General features: G+C 45.2%; 1 protein-coding gene across 1 annotated transcript in view; it reads right to left on the bottom strand.

Moving 5' to 3' along the window:
• The window catches only part of LOC124552671 (membrane-associated guanylate kinase, WW and PDZ domain-containing protein 1), a 231,036-nt gene that overhangs the window by 61,298 nt on the left and 151,056 nt on the right, over positions 1-18,682 (bottom strand). Inside the window, exons 3-4 of the mRNA XM_047126995.1 lie at positions 16,853-17,042; positions 1,609-1,682 (exon numbers count right to left, since the gene is read on the bottom strand). Of these exons, the coding sequence (XP_046982951.1) occupies positions 1,609-1,682; positions 16,853-17,042 (264 nt within the window). The remainder of the gene's footprint in view (positions 1-1,608; positions 1,683-16,852; positions 17,043-18,682) is intronic.

Below are 18,682 nucleotides of genomic sequence, written 5' to 3'. Positions count from 1 at the left end.
ACGCTATAATTTTATGAACGTATATTAGGAGTACTGAAAAATTAATATATTAAAGATCCATTTCTTTTTTTACGCAATTCTGAGAAAGCCGACTTGTCATGAGGAGAGTTAAATAGCTTTTTTGGTGTAGTTCATAAATTGCAACAGTTTCTAAACTTTTCACACCAATTAAGGCCGTGTAAGTATGGTGTTTTCCGAATGCACTTCTGACCAAAAAGCGATTCTGGTAACTGGAGTCGAAGGTTTTTGTTAAGTCTGCCTTTTGAGTTTTTCGGGAGATATTTCCATAGAAACTTTTATCCCCCAACACATTTATGTGTAACCGAGAATTCAAATACCAGTTTTCATAGATTTAACTGTAAAAATGTTTTAATGTAACGAAATATTTTGATAGAATTTTCTTCCCCTATTGTACCCCCTCATGGGGTGAAAAATACAAATTTTCATAAATTTATCTTTAAAAATGCTTTCATAATGAAATATTTTCATTAAACTTTTCATGCGCTATGTCCAAAAATGCTGAAACTCGTATTTTTTTTATTTCTGACCGACAAAACCAAATACCAATTTTCGTAGTTCTAGCTACGAAAGTGCTTTAATAGCGACATATATTCAAAAAACTTTTCGTCCCCTATTTGTCCCATTTAGTCGTGGAGTTTCGAAAAATACCTTCTTAAAGAATACCAACAGTAGAAGATCAACAGCCAATTTCAAGTTTCTATCGTCAGCGGTTTTGGCTGGGGTGTGCTGAGTAAGTCAGGATATTTCTTTTCATGCGTAGAAAAAAATGAGATAGCCATTACTTCGCAAAATTTTATCCTCGTGTTTTTGTAGTCTCGCGAACCGGTATTGTCGCTGTGGCACGTATTATTTGAAACTTACAATTGGTTAATTTCTCGGCGATGTTGTTTCCATGTTCCTGTACAATGTTGCAGCCTAAACGCTACACCGCTCGGCTAATCCCGCGCGGCTGAGATTTGAGATGATCGTTCTTACCCAGGTGATTCAGCTGATGCTTTGCAACCTGTAGATCATTTCCTCTCTTCTTAATTATTTGCTCATCGAGAAACAGCAGCATATCTTGTGTGTGTGTGTGTGTGTGTGTGTGTGTGTGTGTGTGTGTGTGTGTGTGTGTGTGTGTTTGATCTGGTAATCTGGTATACTGCTTAACTCTTAGGTCCCACTGTCTAACACTTTCGTCTCATTGCGTACGGAATATAGTGTGTAGGAGGCTGCACCTTTGTCGCACTCCTGTGTTGATCTCTATTGCTCCTGTCTTCTTTGCCCCTGTTTACATCATAACTTGTGTGTACCGATACAAACTCTTCGTTTATCGTATTAAGGATCTCGATAATCCCTGCTTTTCCATGGTGTATCAAGGCTTCCTTCCATTCACCCTATCGAAACCGTTCGAGTAATCAATGCTACGACGTGACTCTCCAAGTTGTATTCTCTCGTACGACAGTAGCACTGTCATCACGCGATGGCGCCCTCGCCTTCCCCAGATCTAAGTGACCTCTGTCCATCAGACGGACCCCCAGTTTTGCTTCGCGCGCTCCTTCCCGGACGCCCTCCGCGACTCCTCCAGCACGTTTCTCCAGAACTCACCAGCTGAGTCTCCAGTTGTTTCTGCCTCCGCTCCTCCTCCGCCTGCAATCTCCGCCTCTCGGCTACCATGTTGTCTGGAACAAAACAAACAAGAATGTTGTGCGGCACACAGTCGGTTATTCGGGTTGTTTGCTGACATGCTACCTGGACCATTCCAGTTTCAGTGGAACTTGTGACATCCACGAGATAAATTTTAGCTACAGTGCGACGAGAGGAAATTATGCCTGTAACAGTTATAAACATTGTCTATTCGACATATAAAAAATAGTGAAAACGATGATAAATATTAATTATTTGTATAATATTCTATGATGTAATTGGGCATATCGATGTGCATCATACAAAGACAATGATAATTGTAAATTCCTTTTATGATCTGCGTTTGTCTTCCTTTGTTTTTACCTTTTGTTGGTTGGCTTTTGTAGGTTGCGGATGCATATCAAACTGTGGTCTGTTAAGAAATTGTAATTATTTGTTAATTAGTACTTGAGAATAGAGTTCATTATTATTATAAATATGAGTGAATAATTATTTGTAACTTTAATTCCTCTCTCAGTAAGCATTATCTGTGTTAATTATTTCTTTCTGCTGCAAGGAGCGGAGCCATTGATGATAGCGATTTGTATCGCGTTTTTGTCTGTGTTTTCCTTAGAAAAAAATCAAATGTGTGCTTGATGAAGTCTAAATAGTGCACAATACGAAAGTAAAGTTTAATAAGCATTTCAAATACTTATATTATTTGCTCTAACAGTAGAGAGTCTCTACCAATTGTCTGCCGCCATCTTAACAATTATCTCAGCGGCAAATTCAAATTACGCAACTCTACAGACATAAATGCCGAAGGTAATAAAAATGTGTAAAAATAAATGTGCACCGGTGGTCCCGAACTCATTTTAATGAAAATAATTCGAATCAGATTGGTTCTTCAAAAACAGTGCTCATAGCACGATCTTTATAGCAAACTTTTCTAGCTGATGTATGGAGCCGAAATTAATTACGCACGAGTTGCGAAGAATATTGTTTCAGGTAACATACGTCAGTGTTGTGCGCGGCTGACATTGGGTGGTTTTAATGATCATTTTGCTGAAGATGACTTTCCATCATAATCAATAGTTGTATAGAATCTGTTGTATGAACTGTGATTTAGTGACACTTACACAACTTACAGACAACACTTTAACAAAACGTTAGCTTGGAGTTCTTTAGCAGCTTGACCACATCTTTAGCCGGGAGAAATATTATTTAGTAATTACTCAGTGTAATAAAATAAGATTATCATTTTCATTTACAAATTAGTTAAATACCAAACCACTGAATAACATAGCGAACGCCACAAACTGATGTGGAACGCGCAGGGAGACTGGGGCAGGTTAACACAATTTACGTTCTGTAATTTTTTAGAGGCAGTGTTAGCAGGTTCGTTTTAGGTCATTCCTCACACCATCTGATCAAAAGTATCCAGTCACATATTGATGACCTCTACGACAGCTTCGACTGTGCTGGGAAAACTTGCAATCAGGTGTCGGGGGCGATGTCTGTGTTCTAACTCAACCCAAAGGTGTTCCATTGGGTTCAGGCCGCGACTCTGGACGCTCCAGTTCATTTCAGGAACCTTGTTACCCAGAAAGCCTTGCATCAGAGGGTGCATTGTGATGCTGATACGAACCATCGTCGTTTCCGAAGTGTGCCTTTACCGTACGCAGTGCACAGTGCTGTAAGATGCTTTCTCATAGTTCCGCATTTAGCGTTTTCTTAAAAGGGAACGACAGGTTTACGGAAGAAAATATTGTTCAAATTCAGGTTTTTTCCCCTCCGTACTGGAATGTAGTAGACAAATGAGGTTTGCTGAAATGAATAAAGCATACACTGAAGTTTTTATTGGTGTTTTGAAACTGAAAAATATTAATGTCTTCGGTGTGTGATTGGGATTTTCCCGAGGCAGCACTGAAAGGAGGTACATCGGCAGTTTGTCGCTGTAACTCCGATTGTGATTATCTGAAACAGGAAATTAACGTATCACGCTGACCCTCACAGATGCAACTCTAGTCCATCGTAGCGATTTGGAAAACAAAGTTTCTGACGAAATTATAGATATTTGGAAAAACTAGCCAATTTTTGGAACCCTCTTTTTTGACTGAAAAATAAAAAAACAAATCGGCTACGATGAACTGAAGGGAATTCAGTTTGAGTCAAGGATGACAAAATCATTCAAATGTAATGAAAATTGTAGCGTGTGCTACCACAACCATGTCGCAAAAGACGTTTTTTGGAAAGAGGCGTTTAAATTTGGCAAGTTTTTATCATATAAGAAAAGGGACTAAGCTTGAAACTTACGGGATATCATCGATGCCTGGTCTATAATAACTATCGCCGCGTCTAGTGGGCAGCCGCTTTCTGCTAGTTTGACCTGATAAGCCCTAATTTTCGTCCTCAAAGCCCTTCTCGCCGCTGACTGCATCGCCGCTGGCGTCTGTATCTTCACAGAATCGGTGCAATTGATCGCCGATTTTGATTTGGAGGGCATTTTCCACGGCCTACGCTGAATAGACAGACGGCCAGATTTGAAGTAATGTTGACAATTTCGCTTCGGCTGGATGTTATTTTTGGAGCGTATCTCCAAATGAGACTATTGAAGCTTTCATTCACATTTTGAGTAAAACAACGCTCCAGCAAAGCAGGTTTACTCAAATCGATATAAACAGGGGGGATGGCATCGATAACGACGTGTGGCAACCGGTCCCTAACTCCGAGGGGTGCCGTGCACTCTCGGGTTCGAACGCTCACAGAATGGTAACTTTTTGAAGTTCGCGCATAATATTTTGGGGAAGAATTGTTCAATGTATATACATTCTAATTCCGTAATTAAAAAAATCTGGAGTCTTTTTCGACCATCACCCTGTCGTTCTCCCTTAAGCGCAGTAAGGCCCCACTGCCAGGCTACGAAAGATACCCCCAGGCCGTAACACCAAACTCTCTGCACTTCACTGTTGGCAAAACACACGATGGCACTAATGTTCTCCAGGCTTTCTCCCAAACCCTTCCATCCGATTACCGCAGGTCAGAACGCGATCCATCACTCTGGATCACTCAGTGTCCAGTGAAGTCACCCTCTAGACAACCTTAGCATTGGCTACAGAAATCTGTGCCTCACGAGCAGATGCTCCACCAGTGCACCCCATTCCTTTTAACTCCCTGTGCACAGTGATTGTACTAGCTCGACTGCCAGTAACACTTTGGATTTCGCGACTCATTCATTCAGCTGATTTCACGCGGTTTTTTAAAATCAACCTCCGACCCTGTCCCACAATACGTGAGGTGTGTGTGTGGACTTGGTTCACCCGCGGTGGCTGTTCCTTCTCGTTTGCACTCAATAAAATTGTTCAAATGGCTCTGAGCACTATGGCACTCAACATCTGAGGTCATCAGTCCCATAGAACTTAGAACTACATAAACCTAACTAACCTAAGGACATCACACACCTCAATGTCCGAGGCAGGGTTCGAACCTGCGACCGTAGCAGTCGCGCGGTTCCATACAGTAGCGCCTAGAACCGCTCGGCCACCGCACTTAACAGCCACATGGCCAGCAACTGAGTTGGGCGGCTTTAGAAGGGTTAAATTTCCTCTGATGAATCTGTTAGTCAAGTGACATCCAGTGACTTGTCCAGGCTGGAAATCATTAAGCTCTCCTGCCCGACCGACCCTGCTGTCACTGCCTCCCTACTGACGACGCGACACTCCCCGCCTCCTTTTATACTGCCGATCGTTACATCTGGTGGTCAGTTTCACATTACACACAGGTATCCGGATACTTTTGATAAGACAGTGTATCTCTTAATACGTATTCTTGCCCGTGTTAACCCAAATATTTGAGTCTTTAGTAAGCATGCGGCATTTCAGAAAAATATTGTAGGTATAAATTTTTATAACTATAATAAAGCCATATTACAAATACAAAAATCAAACAATGATACTGATAAACCACTAATACATATTTAACACCAATTTACACACCAAAATCTAAATGTAAATAAATATTTAAAATAAATCCTATATTAGCCTAGTAGTTTACAGCTCACGCCACAATTTTCAGAAATATAAAAGCTATTTAGCGCAGAGGTACATACTTGACTCTTACATTCAATACACTGGATCCATGTTTGCTTGACTCAGGGTGAAAACGAACCAAACAAGTCACTACCATCCCTTTCTTCACTAAATAAGACTTTTCGTTCCATTTCCTTTTACATCCTTTTTTATGGATTCTCTTTATTTTCCGTTGCTTTCCTGAAGAAGAATTTTCACGGATTTTTAAAAATTGCATTTTGAGTGTGTTAAAAGTCTGGTGTAGGTGCCCAAGTGATTTTCCATGGCTCTTCAGTGTTCTGCGAATGTGTACTGAATTTTACGCTTACGAACGCAGACGCTAATCGACATGGTAATGGTTGGGTCACTATCGCTTTAGGACGTGGTCCTAAAGTAGAGACTGTAGCAGGGCTTGAGACTTTTAACAGTCGAGAAATTATTGCTTATCGGGCATTTCAGATTTGTGAGGCCTAAGAGATACGCTGGCTCTGAGCACTATGGGACTTAACATCTCAGGTCATCAGTCCCCTAGAACTTAGAACTACTTAAACCTAACTAATCTAAGGACATCACACACATCCATGCCCGACGCAGGATTGGAACCTGCGACCGTAGGGGTCGCGCGGGTCCAGACTGAAGCGCCTAAAACCGCTCGGTCACTTCGGCCGGCACCTGAGAGATGCCGTTGATTCTTAGGACGAGGAATCATCGTAAAATAAATGAGTCAGTGTCTGTGTCGCTATGAATTAAAGGAGCTCTTAATTGTTACAATATTAAAGTTATTTGTGATGTGACACATTATTGTTGTTGTCGTCGTCTTCAGTCCTGAGACTGGTTTGATGCAGCTCTCCATGCTGCTCTACCCTATGCAAGCTTCTTCATCTCCCAGTACTTACTGCAGCCTACATCCTTCTGAATCTGCTTAGTGAATCCATCACTTGGTCTCCCTCTACGATTATTACCCTCCACGCTGCCCTCAAATGCTAAATTGGTGATCCCTTGATGCCTCAGAACATGTCCTACCAACCGATCCCTTCTTAAGTTCTGCCACAAATTCCTCTTCTCCTCATTAGTTATGTGGTCTACACATCTCATCTTCAGCATTCTTCTGTAGCATCACATTTCGAAAGCTTCTATTCTCTTCTTGTCTAACCTATTTATCGTGCACGTTTCACTTCCATACGTGGCTACACTCCATACAAATACTTTCAGAAAAGACTTCCTGACACTTAGATGAATACTCGATGTTGACAAATTTCTCTTCTTCATAAATGCTTTGCTCGCCATTGTCATTGTACATTTTTATCCTCTATACTTCGACAATCATCACTTATTGTGGAAATTATAATAAAGTTCCATTCCTGTCACCTGTCCTTCATGGAAAATAAAAAAATTATATTAAATAATACGCACAGCAAAAAAAGAACTCCACTGGGTCGTGGGTAAGGACCCATACCAAACAACGCAGTTACTGATTCACCAACGAATACTGACACGACCGGGAGGGGGGGGGGGGGGAATCATCCATTGTCTGTTGTACTCAAAGTACATATCTTGATATATATCTCCGATATAATATATATACTCTATGTAAGTATATAGCGTTGAAGAAGGTGAGCGCGGCGGCGCGTACCCTAGTTCTGCTACGTACGCGCCGCGCAAAAATCCCGCAACCGGAAGTGATAAGCCGCACTGCCGTTGGATAAGGACGTGCTGTATGAGTGACGTTTCTCTTAAGACGGCGTCAGACGCCCAGCAGCAGCATCGACACAGGCTGAGCACGCCGCGTTACCACAGGAGGAGAAGGGGCTCGCCCCTCACACTGTCTAAAGCTGTCCATAATCTTCTGATTAATACGAGGAACGATGTAGGTAGTCAAGTGATTCTGCATGGACCTTCAGTGTTTTGCGGATGTGTATTGGATTTTATGCTTAGGAACGCATACGCTAATGTGATGTAGTGTAGTGTGCGTACTGTAAGACCTTCGGTACACCCACCATGAGATTATTTGACTCGTCGCTCTAACGAAGTAGGCGAGTGTCAGCAATATGTCTCGTGGTCTTATCGTGGCGTGTTTATCTTCTGCCGTTAGGTCAGACGATAGAAATGCCACTTGCACGCTTAGAGTAGCAGATTGACGGTGACCTACTTTAAACACAACTTGATTAATTTTCACACACATTTATTAAAATAATAAGAAAGCATAGACATTACGCAACTTGATTCTGGATGCTGTTTACAATTGACAATCTGAAGTTCCTTTGGTCTTGGTACGTTAGTCTTATTCTCACATATCTCTGATACTTGACAAAGTGTCTATACATTTATATTCATGGCTATGTACAGGAATATGGTAATCTTATTACGCGCAGACTGAAACTTGACTATAGACTGGTACAGACAAATGTAGACTAATGCAGACCAACTAATCAGAGGTCTGTACACTCGTTATAATACCTGGCGCGTTCATGTATCACTGCGCGAGTGTGATCCGCGAGGAGAAAAGGTTCTACGTAAGCAGCAATCTCATTGGCTGCGTTACATACACTCCTGGAAATTGAAATAAGAACACCGTGAATTCATTGTCCCAGCAAGGGGAAACTTTATTGACACATTCCTGGGGTCAGATGCATCACATGATCACACTGACAGAACCACGGGCACATAGACACAGGCAACAGAGCATGCACAATGTCGGCACTAGTACAGTGTATATCCACCTTTCGCAGCAATGCAGGCTGCTATTCTCCCATGGAGACGATCGTAGAGATGCTGGATGTAGTCCTGTGGAACGGCTTGCCATGCCATTTCCACCTGGCGCCTCAGTTGGACCAGCGTTCGTGCTGGACGTGCAGACCGCGTGAGACGACGCTTCATCCAGTCCCAAACATGCTCAATGGGGGACAGATCCGGAGATCTTGCTGGCCAGGGTAGTTGACATACACCTTCTGGAGCACGTTGGGTGGCACAGGATACATGCGGACGTGCATTGTCCTGTTGGAACAGCAAGTTCCCTTGCCGGTCTAGGAATGGTAGAACGATGGGTTCGATGACGGTTTGGATGTACCGTGCACTATTCAGTGTCCCCTCGACGATCACCAGTGGTGTACGGCCAGTGTAGGAGATAGCTCCCCACACCATGATGCCGGGTGTTGGCCCTGTGTGCCTCGGTCGTATGCAGTCCTGATTGTGGCGCTCACCTGCACGGCGCCAAACACGCATACGACCATCATTGGCACCAAGGCAGAAGCGACTCTCATCGCTGAAGACGACACGTCTCCATTCGTCCCTCCATTCACGCCTGTCGCGACACCACTGGAGGCGGGCTGCACGATGTTGGGGCGTGAGCGGAAGACGGCCTAACGGTGTGCGGGACCGTAGCCCAGCTTCATGGAGACGGTTGCGAACGGTCCTCGCCGATACCCCAGGAGCAACAGTGTCCCTAATTTGCTGGGAAGTGGCGGTGCGGTCCCCTACGGCACTGCGTAGGATCCTACGGTCTTGGCGTGCATCCGTGCGTCGCTGCGGTCTGGTCCTAGGTCGACGGGCACGTGCACCTTCCGCCGACCACTGGCGACAACATCGATGTACTGTGGAGACCTCACGCCCCACGTGTTGAGCAATTCGGCGGTACGTCCACCCGGCCTCCCGCATGCCCACTATACACCCTCGCTCAAAGTCCGTCAACTGCACATACGGTTCACGTCCACGCTGTCGCGGCATGCTACCAGTGTTAAAGACTGCGATGGAGCTCCGTATGCCACGGCAAACTGGCTGACACTGACGGCGGCGGTGCACAAATGCTGCGCAGCTAGCGCCATTCGACGGCCAACACCGCGGTTCCTGGTGTGTCCGCTGTGCCGTGCGTGTGATCATTGCTTGTACAGCCCTCTCGCAGTGTCCGGAGCAAGTACGGTGGGTCTGACACACCGGTGTCAATGTGTTCTTTTTTCCATTTCCAGGAGTGTATTAATACGCGGATCGGCAGAAGCAGAATTTGGTCCGTCTCTAAGACAGCGCCATCTCGTAGTGCGGAGGCGGACGAGCGCTGCGCCTGCGCTGTTGTGCTTAGCGGAGCGCGCTCTAGTCGGAAAGTTGTGTACGCGCTGAGTACGCGGAACTATGTACACAACATGTAGCAAGACAGCATTCCGGAGAGCTCTGTCCCAGGCGCTGTCTGCATCTGTAGTTGTTCAGTGAGAGTCTGAATCAGAAAGTTCGCTATGTACGACGCCGTGCCTCTCACCCGTCACCGCCGACTAACGGACCGCCAGTGTCTGGGCTCAGCATCACTCGGACTTGGTCTCTGCATCGGAGATGACCAGCAACTTGGTATCGGCCGTCGAACTCGACTACGTTATTTGTTCTGCTCCCGAGTGAATGCAAAACTTCGGCTGTTTCATCATTACGGCCTACTTTTGGACTAATCACGAACATTCAAAACCTGCTGTAGTGATTAGGTTTCCTCGAAAGGGCTAGTACTTGGGTTTATGGACTTTTCAGTATAACTGTCCTACGTCGTTTACCTGGCCTCTGTTCTCATTGCACATCAACTAAAACCACACATACCACGTAGCTTAGCGTATCACAACACCAGTTTTTGAGGTTAACACATGCATTTTAACACATTATAAGCAAAGAAAATTTAGGATTTACCGGATGACGATTAGTTTGGCTTTGGGAAAGGTAAAGGCACCAGAGAGGCAGTTGTGACGTTGCGGCTGAGAATAGCAGCAAGACTAAACAAAAATCAAGAGACGTTCATAGGATATGTCGACCTGGAAAAAGCATTCGACAGTGTTAAATAGTGCAAGAAGTTCGAAATTCGGAGGAAAATAGGGGTAAATTACAAGGAGAGTCAAAAGGGAATAATAAGAATGGAAGACGAAGAACGGAGGGCTCGGATTAAAAAAAGGTATAAGACAGGGATGTAATCTTTCAACCCTTCTGTTCAACCTATACATCAAAGACGAAATGACGGAAACAAAAGAAAGATTCAGGAATCGAATTAAAATTCAAGATGAGAGAATATCAGTGATGGGATTCGTTGATGACATTGCTATCCTGAGTGTAAGTCAGGAAGAATTACATGATCTGCTGAACTGAATGAAGTTTTTGGTAAGAACAGGATATGGATTGAGAGACAATGGAAGAAAAACGGAAGTAGTGAGCAGTAGGAGAAATGAGAACAGTGAGAAACTTAGCATCAGGATAACGGTCAGGAAGTAGAAGAAGTTAACGAATTCTGCTACCTAGGCAGCAAAATAACCCATGACGGGCGGAGCAAGGAGGACATCAAAAGCACACTAGTGGTGGCAAAAAATGGCATTCCTGGCCAAGAGAAGTCTGCTAGCATCAAACATAGGTCTTAATATGAGGCAGATATTTCTGAGAGCGTATATTTGGAGCGCAGCGTTTTGTAGGAATGTCACATGGACTGTGGGAAAACTGGAACAGAAGAGAAGCGAGGTATTTGAGATGTCGTGCTACAGAACAATGTTGAAAATTAGGTGGACATAAGGAATGGGGAGGTTTTGCGCAGAATCGGAGAGGAAAGGAATATGTGGAAAACACTGATATATAGAATGTCCTGTGACGGGGGCCTCCCGTGGGGTAGACCGCCCGCCTGGTGCAAGTCTTTCGATTTGACGCCACTTCGGCGACCTGCGCGTCGATGGGGATGAAATAATGATGATTAGGACAACACAACACACGGTCCCTGAGCGGAGAAAATCTCCGACCCAGCCAGGAATCGAACCCGGGCCCTTAGGATTGACAGTCTGTCGCGCTGACCACTCAGCTACCGGAGGCGGACGAAAACACTGATATGGAGAAGAAACAGAATGACAGGACATCTGCCAAGACATCAGGGAAAGGCTTCCATGGTACTAAAGGGAGCTGTAGAGGTGAATACTATAGAGGGAGACAGAGATTGGAATACTTTCAACAAATAATTGAGGACGTAGGTGCTATTCTAAGATGAAGAGGGTGGCACAGGAGAGGAATTCGCACCAGGCTGCATTGAACCAGTTAGAATACCGATAACTCAAAACAAAAAAAGTTAAAAACAACAAAAATGAAAGTTCCTAGCAGATTAAAACTGTGTGCCAGGCCGAGACTCGAACTCGGGACCTTTCCCTTTTGCGGGCAAGTGTTCTACCGACTGAGCTACCCCAGCACGACTCACGCCCCGTCCTCACAGCTTTACTTCTGCCAGTACCTCGTCTCCAAACTTCACAGAAGCTCTCCTGCGAACCTTGCAGAACCAGCACTCCTGAAAGAAAGGATACTGCGGAGACATGGCTTAGCCACAGCCTGGGGGATGTTTCCAGAAAGAGATTTTCACTCTGCAGCGGAGTATGCGCTGATATGAAACTTCCTGGCAGAATAAAACTGTGTGCCGGACCGAGACTCGAACTCGGGACCTTTGTCTGTCGTGGGCTAGTGCTCTTCCATCTAACAAGGGAACCTCCCAATCGCATCCCCCTCAGATTTAGTTATAAGTTGGCACAGTGGATAGGCCTTGAAAAACTGAACACAGATCAATCGAGAAAACAGGAAGAAGTTATGTGGAACTATGAAAAAATAAGCAAAATATACAAACTGAGTAGTTCAAATGGTGCAAACGGCTCTGAGCACTATGGGACTTAACATCTGTGGTCATCAGTCCCCTAGAACGTAGAACTACTTAAACCTAACTAACCTAAAGACATCACACACATCCATGCCCGAGGCAGGATTCGAACCTGCGACCGTAGCAGTCGCGCGGTTCCGGACTGAGCGCCTTAACCGCGAGAAAACTGAGAAGTCCATGCGCAAGATAGGCAACATCAAGGATGCAGTGAGCTCAGGAGCGCCGTGGTCCAGTGGTTAGCGTGAGCAGCTACGGAAAGAGAGGTCCTTGGTTCTACATCTACATCTACATCTACATTTATACTCCGCAAGCCACCCAACGGTGTGTGGCGGAAGTCACTTTACGTGCCACTGTCATTACCTCCCTTTCCTGTTCCAGTCGTGTATGGTTCGCGGGAAGAACGACTGTCTGAAAGCCTCCGTGGGCGCTCTAATCTCTCTAATTTTACATTCGTGATCTCGGGAGGTATAAGTAGGGGGAAGCAATATATTCGATACCTCATCCAGAAACGCACCCTCTCGAAACCTGGCGAGCAAGCTACACCGCGATGCAGAGCGCCTCTCTTGCAGAGTCTGTCACTTGAGTTTATTAAACATCTCCGTAATGCTATCACGGTTACCAAATAACCCTGTGACGAAACGCGCCGCTCTTCTTTGGATCTCCTCTATCTCCTCCGTCAGACCGATCTGGTACGGATCCCACACTGATGAGCAATACTCAAGTATAGGTTGAACGAGTGTTTTGTAAGCCACCTCCTTTGTTGATGGACTACATTTTCTAAGGACTCTCCCAATGAATCTCAACCTGGTACCCGCCTTACCAACAATTAATTTTATATGATCATTCCACTTCAAATCGTTCCGCACGCATACTCCCAGATATTTTACAGAAGTAACTGCTACCAGTGTTTGTTCCGCTATCATATAATCATACAATAAAGGATCCTTCTTTCTATGTATTCGCAATACATTACATTTGTCTATGTTAAGGGTCAGTTGCCACTCCCTGCACCAAGTGTCTATCCGCAGCAGATCTTCCTGCATTTCGCTACAATTTTCTAATGCTGCAACTTCTCTGTATACTACAGCATCATCCGCGAAAAGCCGCATGGAACTTCCGACACTATCTACTAGGTCATTTATATATATTGTGAAAAGCAATGGTCCCATAACACTCCCCTGTGGCACGCCAGAGGTTACTTTAACGTCTGTAGACGTCTCTCCATTGATAACAACATGCTGTGTTCTGTTTGCTAAAAACTATTCAATCCAGCCACACAGCTGGTCTGATATTCCGTAGGCTCTTACTTTGTTTATCAGGCGACAGTGCGGAACTGTATCGAACGCCTTCCGGAAGTCAAGAAAAATAGCATCTACCTGGGAGCCTGTATCTAATATTTTCTGGGTCTCATGAACAAATAAAGCGAGTTGGGTCTCACACGATCGCTGTTTCCGGAATCCATGTTGATTCCTACATAGTAGATTCTGGGTTTCCAAAAACGACATGATACTCGAGCAAAAAACATGTTCTAAAATTCTACAACAGATCGACGTCAGAGATATAGGTCTATAGTTTTGCGCATCTGCTCGACGACCCTTCTTGAAGACTGGGACTATCTGTGCTCTTTTCCAATCATTTGGAACCCTCCGTTCCTCTAGAGACTTGGGGTACATGGTGTTAGAAGGGGGGCAAGTTCTTTCGCGTACTCTGTGTAGAATCGAATTGGTATCCCGTCAGGTCCAGTGGACTTTCCTCTATTGAGTGATTCCAGTTGCTTTTCGATTGCTTGGACACTTATTTCGATGTCAGCCATTTTTTCGTTTGTGTGAGGATTTAGAGAAGGAACTGCAGTGCGGTCTTCCTCTGTGAAACAGCTTTGGAAAAAGGTGTTTAGTATTTCAGCTTTACGCGTGTCATCCTCTGTTTCAATGCCATCATCATCCCGTAGTGTCTGGATATGCTGTTTCGAGCCACTTACTGATTTAACGTAAGACCAGAACTTCCTAGGATTTTCTGTCAAGTCGGTACATAGAATTTTACTTTCGAATTCACTGAACGCTTCACGCATAGCCCTCCTTACGCTAACTTTGACATCGTTTAGCTTCTGTTTGTCGGAGAGGTTTTGGCTGCGTTTAAACTTGGAGTGGAGCTCTCTTTGCTTTCGCAGTAGTTTCCTAACTTTGTTGTTGTACCACGGTGGGTTTTTCCCGTCCCTCACAGTTTTACTCGGCACGTACCTGTCTAAAACGCATTTTACGATTGCCTCGTACTTTTTCCATAAACACTCAACATTGTCAGTGTCTGAACAGAAATTTTCGTTTTGATCTGTTAGGTAGTCTGAAATCTGTCTTCTATTACTCTTGCTAAACAGATAAACCTTCCTCCCTTTTTTTATATTCCTATTAACTTCCCTATTTAGGGATGCTGCAACGGCCTTATGATCACTGATTCCCTGTTCTGCACATACAGAGTCGAAAAGTTCGGATCTGTTTGTTATCAGTAGGTCCAAGATGTTATCTCCACGAGTTGGTTCTCTGTTTAATTGCTCGAGGTAATTTTCGGATAGTGCACTCAGTATAATGTCACTCGATGCTCTGTCCCTACCACCCGTCCTAAACATCTGAGTGTCCCAGTCTATATCTGGTAAATTGAAATCTCCACCTAAGACTATAACATGCTGAGAAAATTTATGTGAAATGTATTCCAAATTTTCTCTCAGTTGTTCTGCCACTAATGCTGCTGAGTCGGGAGGTCGGTAAAAGGAGCCAATTATTAACCTAGTTCGGTTGTTGAGTGTAACCTCCACCCATAATAATTCACAGGAACTATCCACTTCTACTTCACTACAGGATAAACTACCACTAACAGCGACGAACACTCCACCACCGGTTGCATGCAATCTATCCTTTCTAAACACCGTCTGTACCTTTGTAAAAATTTCGGCAGAATTTATCTCTGGCTTAAGCCAGCTTTCTGTACCTAAAGTCTGTACCTAAAGTCTAACCTCGAGTGGAAAGTTTATTTTCGCAAAGTTATGATCTGTCCGTTCGTTCACTGACGTCTCTGGTCACTGTAATAAGTTTAGTGTCTGTGTTTTGCGACCGCACCGCAAAACCGTGCGATTAGTAGATGAAAGGACGTGCCTCTCCAATGGGAACCGAAAACATTTGATGGCAAGGTCATAGGTCAACCGATTCCTCCACAGGAAAACACATCCGATATATTCTATACGACACTGGTGACGGCATGTGCGTCACATGGCAGGAATATGTTGTCGACCCACCTTACTTGTACACTTGGCGAATGGCTAAAAAGAGTCTTCTACCTTGCCCGATATAGGTTTTATTGTGGATTTGATAATCACTCCCAAAAAAGTGATGGAAACATAAGAGTTTGTCACATAAACTGCAACAAATGGATGCAACAGTTTCACAATCGGACAGTTTTCGCTGTGATCTGTCAAAACATATGTTTTTAACGTTTTCAAATTTTTCTTTGTGTAGACCGTCAAATCCTGCATATGTCCAAACAAATCTGAACATGTCTTGGAATTTTGGAGAGCGAAGTTGATTATATGAAAAATTAAAGTTTCCACTCGAAGGAAGACTTGAACCAGGAACCCCTCGTTCCGCAGCTGCTCACGCTAACCACGGGACCACGGCGCTCCTGAGCTCACAGTCTCCTTAATGTTGCCTATCTTGCACATGGACTACACAGTTTGTATATTTTGCTTATTTTTTTCATAGTTCCACACAACTTCTTCCTGTTTTCTCGATTGATCTGTGTTCAGTTTATCAAGGCCTATCCACCGTGCCAACTAATAACTAAATCTGAGGGGGGTGCGATGGGGAGGTTCCCTTGTAAGTAGAGCTTCTGTGAAGTTTGGAGACGAGGTACTGGCAGAAGTAAAGGTGTGAGGACGGGGCGTGAGTCGTGCTTGGGTAGCTCTGTTTGTAGAGCACTTGCCCGCGAAAGGCAAAGGTCCCGAGTTCGAGTTTCGGTCCGGCACACAGTTTTAATCTGCCAGGAAGTTTCATATCAGCGCACACTCCGCTGCAGAGTGAAAATCTCACTGACTAAATATTCTATGGGAATAGACATCGACCCTCCCTTGGTGCCTCCCTCCCTGCCGCTCCCCTCCCCACCGTCCCCAACTCGCCCTATGAGATTTGCATTACGACACCTTGCAAGTGCGCCGATGATACTGCTGTTGATCGCCCTAAGTCCAACACTATGGTCATGGTTCAAATGGTTCAAATGGCTCTGAGCACTATGGGACTTAACATCTATGGTCATCAGTCCCCTAGAACTTAGAACTACTTAAACCTAACTAACCTAAGGACATCACACAACACCCAGTCATCACGAGGCAGAGAAAATCCCTGACGCCGTCGGGAATCGAGCCCGGGAACCCGGGCGCGGGAAGCGAGAACGCTACCGCACGACCACGAGCTGCGGACCACTACGGTCATAATGCAGATACTGATGCACCAAGAGCGTGTTAGAGGGCAGAGTGCGGACTCACCGAGCTGCTGCTTGTAGGCCCGCTGCTGCTCCCCGGGCTGGCGGTACCTCAGCAGGTTGTCGACGCAGCGGCGGCCCGTCTCGTGCGGCTGGAAGTGGATGAGCGGGTCCCTGCGCAGGCCGCCGCTGGGCGACGGAGACGGCGAGGCTCGGGGGGGCCCGTCCACTGGCGGGGCGGAAGGCCGCTGGCCCTGCGAACCAGCCAGCTGGTGACCTCACTGTGCTGTAGACACGGGGAGCCTGGTGGTCTGAGAGATACCGTGGTGGAATGTCACTTCTGACCTTCCGGCTGAAAACCTAGCCACTTTGATGGCTCCCTCCCTTAGGGTTAATGATTTACGAGGGCCACTCAGAAAGTAGTGGCTCCCAATATCTCCTCCTTCATTAAGTTCTAAACATTTCTACATACACCGATAAGCCAAATCATTATCAACAGCTGGCTAATTCCATGTTCGTCAATCTTTGAAATAATATACATTTATTGAACAAATAAGCCCTCGGTCACAGATATTAGCTCAAAATTGATCAGGTTTCGACGCTACTATGAGCGTCGTCTTCAGAATAAAACTTACTGTTCTAAAGCATATTACGTATATAATACATTAATAAAATTAAAGTTTGTACTGACCGAAAAGAGATGCAGTACTTACAAGTCACATTTAAAAAAAAAATCTAAGCCGAAAAGGCGACGTCATGAATAGTTTTAAATAAGACGGCGAGCCGGTAAGGGCTGCTCGTACTTGAGTGAACAAGGGTTGCAACAAGACTTGTTTTATTCTGAAGACGACGCTTATAGTAGCGTCGAAACCTGATCAATTTTGACTTAATATCTCTGACCGAGGGCTTATTTGTTCTAATATAATTCTGACACGGTCGTTCAAAGTTTTACATTTATTGAGCTTATCAGGGATCCGACTGTTTGCTGGTAGGTTTGTGGGGGTGATGCCTACGCACAGGTCACGTCATTCGCGTAAATAACGGGCCGCTGATTCACGTATGCGGTGATGGCGCCCGCATACTGACCCTGACGGGTTCCATTGGATTTACATCGGGCGAATTTGGTCGCCGAGACACCAACGTGAGTTCACTATAATGCTCCTCAGGCCAGTGTAGCGCGGTTGCGGCGGCGAGCCACGGCCAGTTTCACTGCTGAAAGATGACATCGCCGTCGGGGAAATAAAGCATGAAGGGATGCAGGCGGTTCGCAGCTGTCAGCGTGTCTTCGATTACTACCGCACGTCCCATGCGAGCGCAGGAGAATGTCTCTCACAGCACAGTACAGCTCCCACCAGCCTGCGTCCGTGGCGCGCTGCACGTTTCCGGACAGCGTTTGTGGAGACGACCTACGACCTACAGTAGCTAAGATCCGAGTCACCAGAAGAGCCGACAGGTTTCCATTGTTCGACGGTCGAATCCCGGTGGTCCCGTGCCTACTGCAATCGTAACTGATGACATCTGAACAGGTAGGGGTCGTATCATGCACATTCCACGTTCAACAATGTACGGTGACTGGTGTGCTCCGAAACACTAGTGTGTCCACCAACATTATGCTCTTTCCGCAGAGACGCCACAAATCACCATCTATCCTACTTCAGAGATCAGACAAGCCTCCGAATCCGTGGACAGTCGAGAACGTCCAGCCATTTAGTGCGTAGTCGTAGTTTCATTGTCCTCCTACCTCCTCACGACAGTAGCACGTGAACATTCGACCAGCTTTCGCCGTTCTCGAGATAAACTAATAACTATTTGCCTTTGGGTAAAGTCACTTTTCTCAATGGATTTGCCCATTTGCAGCCCATATCTTCTCTATGGTGATCACCGTCCGTGTCTC

This window comes from Schistocerca americana, chromosome 10 (genome assembly GCF_021461395.2).
Source record: "Schistocerca americana isolate TAMUIC-IGC-003095 chromosome 10, iqSchAmer2.1, whole genome shotgun sequence".
Classification (NCBI taxonomy): Eukaryota; Metazoa; Arthropoda; class Insecta; order Orthoptera; family Acrididae; genus Schistocerca; species Schistocerca americana.
The sequence above is the reverse complement of the archived record's forward strand: the minus strand, read 5'-3'. Positions and strand labels throughout refer to the sequence as shown.